General features: G+C 43.2%; 1 protein-coding gene across 1 annotated transcript; it reads right to left on the bottom strand.

Annotated features, from left to right (window-relative positions):
* Nucleotides 1-3517: 3517 nt before the first annotated feature.
* si:dkeyp-92c9.2 (uncharacterized protein LOC571482 homolog) lies at nucleotides 3518-6983 on the bottom strand. The gene is given in 9 exon segments (XM_034236008.1): nucleotides 3518-6099; nucleotides 6101-6274; nucleotides 6277-6401; nucleotides 6404-6479; nucleotides 6481-6504; nucleotides 6506-6864; nucleotides 6867-6936; nucleotides 6938-6967; nucleotides 6969-6983. Coding segments are annotated over 9 exon segments (984 nt in total). The 3' UTR covers nucleotides 3518-5988.
* Nucleotides 6984-11865: the final 4882 nt, after the last annotated feature.

Raw genomic sequence — 11865 nt, 5'->3', positions numbered from 1 at the left:
TGGAGAGCCTGCGAAAAACAACACTACATTAACAATGGCCGCCTCTGTGTCCCCAGCTGGTGCACTGATAAGAAAAGCACTTCTATAAGTGTACTGTGCTCTGTTCTTGTTGTGGTATGACACATCATGACCACGTCTAAAAGAGCAAATTAACGAATGAAGTCTGGTGTGAGACGAGTTTAAAATAAACGATGGTAAATGATAACTTGTCTTAGCTCGTATGTATTCACATGCTTTGCTAATTTTAGATTGATCTTAAGAAATAAGAGTTGATCATTTATTTATTTCACTGTCTCTATTGTTTCTAATCATGAACAGCAATAGTTACACCTGTAGTCACACGTCAGAGACTTTAATACTGTTCACATCATGTTTCCTTTAAATGACCAAATACATCATCTTTCATTTAAAACATCACATTATAAAATGCAAATAAAAGCAGAGGTACAAAAAGAAAGAAACTAAACTACCATGCATGCAAGAAAATTATTTTTGTTCATTTTTTCATTCTTAACAAGTTTTGTTACACACCCACATATTTACATCATCAGTGGAAGGTGTGCGATGCTATGAATCTCACACCAAACTCCAGCAGCATACTGAAATAACTTAACACAACTCATAGAGCTGCGGGGACTTAAAGGAAAGGTCTTGTGATATGCTATTTTCTTCTTATTGTCAACAAATTGCATGAAAATGACCAAACTGACATATAAAAGCCTGGTACATCTTGTTTCTCTGTGCCGTAAAGCTACATTTTGTGTCCAAAAATATAAAAAAACACTTCAGACAGGCTTAATGTCTCATTGGACGAAACATTTATTCAATACAACGAACATGGGCACTGTAGTTTTGTTTTATTATTCCAAAAATCACAGTCCTGTTGCTGTGAATACTGATTGCCCTACATTTGTATTCATCCGCAGCAGAAACTAGTCCCTAACCAATGTTATTTACTCCACTTTGAGTAATGTTTGCTAAAAAATACAGTGACCAGCTTTTTAGGCAAAGTATACATTCATGACATGTTTTAGTGATTTATGCCTTTACTTCAAACAAATGGGCTTGAAGCTGAAAACTCGTAGAGAAAGCACTAAAATAGTCTAATGTATGTTGACAATAAGAAAATATAGAATATCACAAGGAGTTTCGGTTCAATCTTTTATCACATTGTTCTCACAAACACCAAAAGTCTTCAAAACAGAGCTAAGGCCCATCTGAATATTGTGTAAAACAGAGTTGGAGTCCTAGATGAAGGTCCCATTCACAGAAAAAGGTCCTGTTTGCTCTAAACCTAATTTAGTTTGAATAGTCTAGAGTCATATATTATCCACAGAGATGTCACAGGCATCATGTGTCTGTTAGTCAGGTATGCAGAGATCGGGAAACAAGCCGAGGGGTTTGATTGGATAATCACTATTAGAGCTCCAGCTGAGATGCTTGACTTTAAAGCTGCACCGCTGACATGATTGGACGCACAGCTTTGTGATTGGACGGAGGTTCTGACCTGAGGGGAATATCACCTTATTAGTCAAGACCAAACTTCATCACATTTACCAAATTGCGTTAATTAAATTAGGCTTGAATGAACATGGTTCCTCTAGGTCTGTTCCATTTACGAGCGAGCCAACAGAGGTCATCAAAGCAAAGGTCACAACATGCAGATGTATTGCTGTACTGTAACTCCTGATTTGAGTAACATTAAGGGCTGCGGGAGGCGCATGATCGAAGCAGATGTTGACCTTAACTCTGACCCACATTCACAAGCAAACACAACCAACACGGTGCCAACAAACAGACCCATTCTGCCCTTCCTCGTCCTGACAATGGCTGGCGGGTGTGGGGTGTCAAATCTAATGAAGGCCAGGAACAACAGCTGAGTGTGTGGAAATGGGGTTGGAGGGGTTGGGAAGCTGGACGGAGAGAGGGAGTTCAAGACACAAGTGTCCTTGTCAGACACGGGGCCAGAGAGAAAGAGATGCAGCAACGAGACCAAAATGGCTGCCAAAGAGCCGGTGGTGTCTCTGTGTGAATCACCGCCATCACTCCTAGAATAGCTGCTGATAGCTGTAATCATTTTTTAAAATTGGATACAAGCACCAACATTTCCATGTTCATCCCTCTGGGGGCATTACAAAAAGAAAGCCTGTGTTAGCATCTTTTATTTTCTAAAAACCACATAATTTTAACCACAGGATCAATTTCTGTGAATTTGCTATTGAATTATTGACTGCAGGACATCACATTTAGAAACTTCCTCAGAGCTTAATTGTGTCATTTTAAACACAACATGTTAAAATGTGGGGCTTATTAGAAAGCATTTTGGAATCTAAACGTAATACTAATACTAGTCTTCTATGTGAGCTAAATTAGTTAACCATCACTGAACACCATGATGTCACCAGAACTACCTCTTGTGCTACACTCCTACACCTACAAAAGACCTCAACCACCTCCACTGAGATGCAGATTATTTTGATCGTATGGCTCAGATATGGTAGAAAGAAGCTTCTGAATCATTCCTGACGTCTGAATTTGGTTTCTGGTAACAAATGTATGATATGACACCAAGATCAACCATAGAGGTCAAGTGAAAGTGATTTGATGGCAAAAAACATTTCCAAGCCATCATTTGTGGCCATCTTGAAAATAGCCATCTGAGTGGATAACGGGCATTTTCAAAAGGAGTGTGTTTGCCAAATGTAGTACTTTTATCCACTTTTGAACGATTTCCCGGGTATATTCAATTATTTGCCCCACTATTGGTTGACTGGCGTGAGCTCATGCCAGATCCCTCAGGCGGGCAGGAAGGAAGCCGTCACTCCAAAGAGCCCGGATGAGCTGCAGTAGCTGGGCTAAGCTTTAGGTCGCTGAAGGCCTCGGAGCAGGATTTGAAGGCAGCACTCGGGGAAGTGTGTCCAAATCTCATCGGATTCTGAACCTTTTACTCATTCCCTCGTGTTTTCATCCCTCTCTCTTTATTTGATTGGGTGGGAGGATTAGGAGTAGATTGGGGAGGGGATGTGACCGAGAGTGTGTTTGTTTGCACATGTGTGTAAAGGTCAGATCTGAGAAAGGACCTTTTTTTATCCTTGACCTTGGTGGGGAATACATACAGCAAAGTGTGCAAGAGCTATACTGCCCGAGGAGGAGGGGCGTGGAAACCCTCCAGACCAGGGACGTGCACAGGTACGGGCTAATGTTGCCCGGGCAACGGCCCGTTTGGCCTTTGTGGCTGACCTGCCCCTCTGGAGAGAGCGAGAGTTTGTTTTTCTTTTTCTGTTGTGGCCGAATCAACATGATAAGCCCTCAATTAGTATTGTAGCGTCTCGCTGCGGGAAACACACTTTGTCAGCGCTGTCATCTGCCGGTGCGTTAAGACCACCTCAGTGTCGGATTTTGGAAACTTGATTTTGAGTTGTCTCATGGCAGTTAGGGTATAAGGGACAACCCAGGGGACTTTACTTCCTCTTGATACCGGCGGTTATTTACAAAAAAACACCTAAATATAGCCTACTTGTTGTTATTGTGCTTCTGTGTTTTCTGTGTCTTCATCTGTAAACTCCCTCAACAGGCTGCTCGCTCTCTTTTCTTGATCGCCCTCTCACGGGTGAACAGTTCAATGTCCCGCTTCATTGTAGGATTTCTGCCATGTCTCTACCACTTTAGTTTCGACCATCTCTGTTACTATTAAGTTATGGAATACTAAATAACTAAGTAATTAGATACCTTACCCCTACCTAACCCCTAATTAGTTAGAGGCCCTATTTTATCAGTATGGCTGCACAGCAGGTACTATGGTCAAACTACATTAGAACAGAATTGTCCCCGTTTTTCTTTAACAGTTACTAACATTAGATATTTTAATGAGATATGGACCGCAAAAAAAAATTTCCCTGGTTTTCATTTTTAAAATCAAGTTACCGAATGCAAGTAGTCGCCTTAGATTATTTTGTTATGAGATGTGAATTACTGTTCAATTTAGTTGATGTAATAATCGTTTGGTTTCTTACATTAAAAACAAGTTACAATTTTCAAAAGGTCTTGTGTTTTTTATCGGGGGGAGGCCCTTTTTCCAGTTTAGAGCAATAGCCCCTCCAAATGTCTGTGCACGTCCCTGCTCCAGACGCCCCAACACAATAAGATTAAGGCTTTGCCATGTGCTATTGTTGGCACCATGCCTTGGTAAAAGCTGGTCAAGCAACCATGATATTAGAGTTGAAGCAGCTTCTTAACCAAGTAGCATCCTGCTGGGGAGTTGAGTATCCAACACTGGAGGTGGGGACACAACAAAAGGATACATTAAGAGGATAAAAAGAGAAGGAGTCAAGCTGAAAATAACCACTTTCTTTCATATAGCCTTTCTCTTGTAAATAAAGGGTTACATTTCACTTTTTCATTGGAAAAAATCTTTGGTTAAACTAGTAACCGTTGGTCACACCAATCTGGTGCAAATATGTGCAGTTAATTTGTGCTTTCCCCCATTTCTCTATCTACTAATTTTGCGTAACAACTTTTGAATTTTTGGGACACAAAATCCAGCAAACATTTGTTTTTGTATCTTCATATATTATTCAGTGAAACAATTATGCCAAACCTTGGGCTCACCTGTGACTACCTCTGAAAACACATGAAATCACACGGGATGAGATTAAAGGCAATGAAGCAAAAATGCCAATGGTTGATTGAGAGGTAGAACAGGACTGTTGAGGAGGATGAGGATGGGACTGACACAATAAAACTCTTAAAAACACCAATCAACTGAGAGCTTCAGTGCCTCTGCTCTGGACCCTGAGCTGCACACGTGTGTCACGCAACGTTCATCCATGCACCTTAAAGTGAATAGAGAGCACACAACAAGGTAAAAGTGTTTGGTTTGTGTGTTACAGTCCAGCACGGTCCAGCCTGGCCTGGATTAGCCACTGAAGCTCTGCAGGGCTGCCGAGTGGACAAGAAGGTGGCAGAGGTGGAGGAGGGGAGGGTCTGCAGTAATCTGCTAATCTCATTAATACCACAGCCTGTGGGTGCTCTGTCAACAAGAATGCAGGGGACAAAGGATGGAGCGAACAGCTGATGACCATGGCTGCCGTCCACTGCATAATGCCAACATAGACAACCCCCCCCCACACACACACACGCACGCACACACACACTCACACAACATCCATCTCAAAATTATGCTTCCACCAGGAGAGTCTCCTGAGATAAAATGGAAACACAGATGCAGGCTCGAATGAGTAACGAGAAAAAAAACAGCAAATGTCCCCTCAAGCCAGACGCCCCTCAAAAGGCTCCACAAAGACTTCCGCTCTACTTTACTGACCACACAGCAGACCTAACATGACCTCTAGCTGTCCCCGTCACTCTGACTCACTTCTCACTGCTGCCACATGGGGCTTAGCCAGCAGCGGATGTCAACATGTCTCCTCTTGTTGCCCCTGGAAATGAAAAAACTTGGCCTCGGAGGATTATATTGTCCGTTTTATTCTTCTGTGAATCCACGCCGATGTTTATAATGCACTGTGAAGAATCCTTGATGAATCCTTGATGATACCATGGTGGAGGGAATGAGTGGCATCCTATTGTCCTAAGCACTGATTGAGCACATTCAGAGAAGTTCATAGAGGATAGGAGGGCTGGTTGTGCAGATCCATAGGAGCATGCTGGGACCACGTACGGGACAGATGGGCCAAATGGGTTCTTCAATTCAAGTAAACTCAGGGTGATATTCCAGGACAAGGAAAAGAAAGCAAAACACTGTGAGCTTCTTTTAATGCCAATTATCTTGGGGATAATGTTTATAATTCCTTTTTGTTGAAGATGCAAGGGAGAACAGAGATTGAATCATTACATTTATTACAGATAGGTGCCGACATTCCTCCAGCAGAAGAAGAAAAGGAATCCGATGAGGCCAAATGTATGCTTTCAGTGTGCAAGTATACATCTGCATGAGTGTAAAAAAAGGCATGTGATCAGCCAAAGTTCTTCTCACCGCTCCAGCAACCGACTATAGTCCCTGAGGGCCGCAGCCGCCCTCACTCTTGAGTTCAGCAATACTTGTGTGAAATAGTGCGGGTCCGCGTTGATGCGCAGCATCTTGGGCGCTGGTTGCATTGATGATGGCGAGGCAGCGGTCCCAGAAGGCCTCCTTACCGCCTCCACCAGGAAGGGGCTTGAGCGGGTACGAGATCTCGTTGCCCATGTAGGAGTAGGACAGGTAGAGGCAGGTGAGCAGGATGGCCTGCAGCTCGTGCTCCGACGACACAAACGTCGCCATCCCACCACATCTTCGACAACAGTCATGTAGACGAAGACCACGTTGGCGGGGCGTGACGAAGGCCTGGTCTGCCAGCCCTGCAGCAGCAGCGAGCGGTCCACGTCCCGCAGCCACAGCACCGGTCGGCGGGGGCCAGGAGCTTCAGCCGTAGCAGCGACAGCACAGGAAACTCCCCCAGGCAGCGCAGCAGCTCGCTGGTGGAACGCCTGGACGATGACGCGCTTTGGGGGACGACGTCACGTCCCTTGGGGAACTTTTTTTCACAGAGGAGAAGCAGTTGTGATTTGCTGTAGCCCGTATCCGTGGCCCTGGCCCAGCCCCATGCCCGTAGCCGAGCCCCAGACCTGCTGGGCCCTCGTAGCTGGACAGGTTGGCACAAGGAGAACGACTTCTTCTTCACATTTCGCGGTTGAGGTGCAACAAGGGGTCCTTTTGGTAGATGTTGATGTTGTTGTTGAGAGGGTCCCCGAGGGCCATTTGACCACCGGAGCCTTTCTTGGAGTTACCCTTCTTCTTGGTTGAAGCCACTAGTCGCTTCCATGTCAGCGCCGGGAGGAAGATGGACTGCCCCCTCTTCAGCCCGCGCTCTTCTGGCTGTTGAGGGAGCGGCTGCTGATGCTCGGGTAGTGGCTGAGCGAGCCCGGACGGTTGTCATAGTAAGCCTGACTTCCGAAAGCCGGGGGACAGGGATTAGGATAGTGCCCATGGTGGGTCCACAGATATACTGCCTTGCTGATGCTGTTCAGAGAGTTTGTAGCAAACCTCTTTACTCCTAATATCCACAGATGTGAACTCTCATCAGGGAAAACAGCAATGAAGACAAGAGGGCAGTCATGTTTAAACGAGCGTGCTGCAGAGACCTGCAACAGGAAGAGAGGGTTTAGTAAACACAACACAGTAAAGTAACATCGTAATCTCACTTTAACATCCACATGGGCCACAAAACAGTGCAGTAACTAAGTACATTTACTCGAGTACACAACTTAAGTACAATTTTGAGATACTAGTACTTTCTAGATACATTTTCATTGTTTGCTAATTTGTACTTATTATCCACTAAAATGCAGAGTTTACAGTGTACTTTTACTCAACTACATGTATTACTTTGCAGATTAGGATTCATTATTTGAAATATTACAATCAGCACATAAATAAGACTTTAGTAACACCTGACATCATACAAAGTCATTAAAACATGCTCAGCCTTTACCAGCTGTTGATAAACAACAATAAAACATCAATAATTATAATCAGAACATATCATATATAATATAATAAAATCGGTCAATCTGCATAATGAGGTCCTTTTAATTTCAGTAGTGTAAGTATTTAATATAAATAAAATATAAATGTTAATGCTAATACTTTGTAGTTTTACTTGAGTAACATTTGCATCGGATGACTTGTACTTGTAACAGAGTATTCCTACACTGTGATATTACTTCTTATACCTAGCCACATAGCGTAGAGTATAATAACATATGCCTCTCCTACCATTACATGCTCATCCTGTGCAGCCAAAAGCAATTAGAAAAGAGGGGATCCTAATGTTTCCAAACATCCTAGAATATTTGGGCAAATGTGTATAAATTCCCTGTCAAAATATTGTGACTGGAGGGTTGTGTTTTATACAGAATGTATGTGTGATATCAGACAGTCAGGATAAGACAATGTGTTCCGAGCTCTAAGGGAAAATAAACTGGATTTTAAAGGGTTAATCAATGACCTACTATTCTCTGGAACCCGTGAAGATTCCTTGATTTAAAACTATTAAAGGATCTATCCATGCATGAGCCAAAATGGTGAATAGAGCACATTTTAAGCATTTTACGCACACTTTTTCCTTCTTTATCAAGATGTTCTATTTTTAAAATCAGCTGAAAACGCTGTTACTTTAAAAACAGCAACATTTGTCTTAACATTTCGTCTCCATAGCTGTCAAACTTAGCGCTGCTTTGACGCTTACCTGTTTGAACGAGATGTCCGGGTTTGTGTTTTGCCGCAGACTGCGATGGTGCAAAGATATAAAGGAGCGCAAAACAAGCGCGCTGTTTGCGCAGCCGGTAATAAGAGCTGGCAGAGAGAGCGATGCTGGTCCTTCTGCAGAACCAGAGGCAGACACTCGCTCTTTGCTTTGACCTACTCTTCTCCAGAGATGTGGAAGTGTGGATCAACGCGTCGGTGCTCGCCAGGCGGTGCCGATGTCATCCTCCGCGAACCTCAGGCGGACGTTGTTGTGATTATGTGTCTGTTCGCTTCTGTCTCCATGTCCAAAATGTAAACTTTCAAAGAGTCTTTTCAATGTTTTTCAAGTCTCCTCTGACTTTCCCCGGTTCTGATCCCGGTCCCCGGTGCAGCTGTGAGTCCGGACGCGGAGCACTTCAGTCAGCTACTGACCGCTGATCGGTCCCGATCTCTCTGGGCGGGATGTCTCATATTAGAGGCTGAGCAGCCACACGACACACACACACGCGCGCCCGCGCACACACACACCACACACACACACAGTCACACACACACACCACACACACACACCACACACACACACACACACACACACACACACACACCACGCACCACACACACACACACACACACCACACACCACACACACACACACACATCACACACACACCCACACACACACACACACACACACACACACACACACACACACAGTCACACGTAACACGCACACACACACATTTCATCTGAAGCAGGAGTCATTTTAAGTGTAAAGATAAGCCCATAATAAACTGTATCGATGCATATTTGTCAAGAATAAAAAAGAATCTAAGAAAACAGAAGTTACATAATTATATATACTATATATTAATACTTACTAATAAATAATGCTAAATAAAATCACATCATATTTATATTTAGAAAAAATAAAGCATAATATTGAATAATTTAATTATATTAAACTAAATTACATTTGTAAACAAAATAATACTTATTATATTAAGCAAAACAAATACAATTAAAACCACTTATGGAAAAAATGTATCTTATAGGTGGGCTAGAGATAATCTCTCTAGGGCTCTGGGAGAAACCAGCTCGAGTGGAATATAACAAAAAGAGTATCTCGAGCCGGTTTCTCAAACTTACCTACCCCACCTTTAATGAGTTAAAATAAAATAAAAGAAGTTTAGAAAACAAATATTAGTTATAGTTTTTTCTTCTGATGGCTTCAGCAGGGGCCGGTTTTACGGGGGTGCATAAGGGTGCATTGCACCCTCAGTTGAGTCTTTATGCACCCTCATTTGAAAAATTCAAAGTGAAAAAAGAATATAGTCAATGATGGACATCAGAAAATGGTTAAAACAACCAGCTCTTATCGCCAGCAGTAACACTGCATCTACTGCAGGTAATAACAGTTCAGATCATGGGGACATTACGTTACCTGTCGTGGACACTATCGTCCTCCCGCCCGACTCGCCGGCTTTGCCCGCCTCGCCCACGGAGGCGGAGCAGCCGCAGCCGTCTTCATTGCCCCAAACACCGCCACCCCTCGGCGGCCCGCAAGTGCCAGAGGACCTCGGCAAAACAGAGCCTGCCCAGGTATACAGTGGGGTAAAAAAGTATTTAGTCAGCCACCAATTGTGCAAGTTCTCCCACTTAAAAAGATGAGAGAGGCCTGTAATTTTCATCCTAGGTATACCTCAACTATGAGAGACAGAATGGGGGGAAACAATCCAGGAAATCACATTATAGGATTTTTAATAAATTAATTGGTAAATTCCTCGGTAAAATAGTATTTGGTCACCTACAAACAAACAAGATTTCTGGCTCTCACAGACCTGTAAGAGCCTCCTCTGTCCTCCACTTGTTAACTGTATTAATGGCACCTGTTTGAACTCGTTATCAGTATAAAAGACACCTGTCCACAACCTCAAACAGTCACACTCCAAACTCCACTATGGCCAAGACCAAAGAGCTATCAAAGGACACCAGAAACAAAATTGTAGACCTGCACCAGGCTGGGAAGACTGAATCTGCAATAGGTAAGCAGCTTGGTGTGAAGAAATCAACTGTGGGAGCAATTATTAGAAAATGGAAGACATACAAGACCACTGATAATCTCCCTCGATCTGGGGCTCCACGCGAGATCTCACTCCGTGGGGTCAAAATGATCACAAGAACGGTGAGCAAAAATCCCAGAACCACATGGGGGGACCTAGTCAATGACCTGCAGAGAGCTGGGACCAAAGTAACAAAGGCTACCAACAGTAACGCACTACGCCGCCAGGAACTCAAATCCTGCAGTGCCAGACGTGTCCCCCTGCTTAAGCCAGTACATGTCCAGGCCCGTCTGGAAGTTTGCTAGAGAGCATTTAGATGATCCAGAAGAGGATTGGGAGAATGTCATAGTGGTCAGATGAAACCAAAATAGAACTTTTTGGTCAAAACTCAACTAGACGTGTTTGGAGGAGAAAGAATGCTGAGTTGCATCCAAAGAACACCATACCTACTGTGAAACATGGGGGTGGAAACATCATGCTTGGGGCTGTTTGTCTGCAAAGGGACCAGGACGACTGATCCGTGTAAAGGAAAGAATGAATTGGGGTCATGTATCGTGAGATTTTGAGTGACAACCTCCTTCCATCAGCAAGGGCATTGAAGATGAAACGTGGCTGGGTCTTTCAGCATGACAATGATCCCAAACACACCGCCCGGGCAACGAAAGAGTGGCTTCGTAAGAAGCATTTCAAGGTCCTGGAGTGGCCTAGCCAGTCTCCAGATCTCAACCCCATAGAAAATCTTTGGAGGGAGTTGAAAGTCCGTGTTGCCCAGCGACAGCCCAAAACATCACTGCTCTAGAGGAAATCTGCATGGAGGAATGGCCAAAATACCAGCAACAGTGTGTGAAAACCTTGTGAAGACTTACAGAACACGTTTGACCTCTGTCATTGCCAACAAGAGGGTATATAACAAAGTATTGAGATGAACTTTCGTTATTGACCAAATACTTATTTTCTACCATAATTTGCAAATAAATTCTTTAAAAATCAGACAATGTGATTTTCCTGGATTTTTTTTTTCTCATTTTGTCTCTCATAGTTGAGGTATACCTAGGATGAAAAATTACAGGCCTCTCTCAATCTTTTTAAGTGGGAGAACTTGCACAATTGGTGGCTGACTAAATACTTTTTGCCCCACTGTATTTAAAGAAGCACCCAACTCGCCTGTACAGTGGGGTAAGGCGCTCATTTTGCAGCTCATGGTTTATAAACAAGAGATTGGCTGGAATATTCATGTTAAAAACATGCCATCTTCTGCTATGCATGTAGACATTTCGGGTTCAAGTAGGCCTACGTCAGATGCCTTCACCACAACTGTACCAGAGTCTCCTGGTACTCATCTTAGTAACTCACTCACTAAAAATGAAATACTATATGACAGTAAAACAAGAATACAGTTTAAAAGAGGAGTGATTTGTAAAATATCCATAAAGAAAAAGTAAATCTGTTTACAGTTCTGTTTCATATGGGTGTTGAGATGTATCCATAGATCTCTTCATTTTGCTCTCAAAGTGCACCAGATTGATGCTTTTAACTTCAATATTAAAAAAAAAATCTTCCTGG

Source organism: Gymnodraco acuticeps, unplaced genomic scaffold, assembly GCF_902827175.1.
Source record: "Gymnodraco acuticeps unplaced genomic scaffold, fGymAcu1.1, whole genome shotgun sequence".
Classification (NCBI taxonomy): domain Eukaryota; kingdom Metazoa; phylum Chordata; class Actinopteri; order Perciformes; family Bathydraconidae; genus Gymnodraco; species Gymnodraco acuticeps.
Note: the sequence above shows the minus strand (reverse complement) of the source record. Positions and strands in the feature narration are given on the sequence as shown.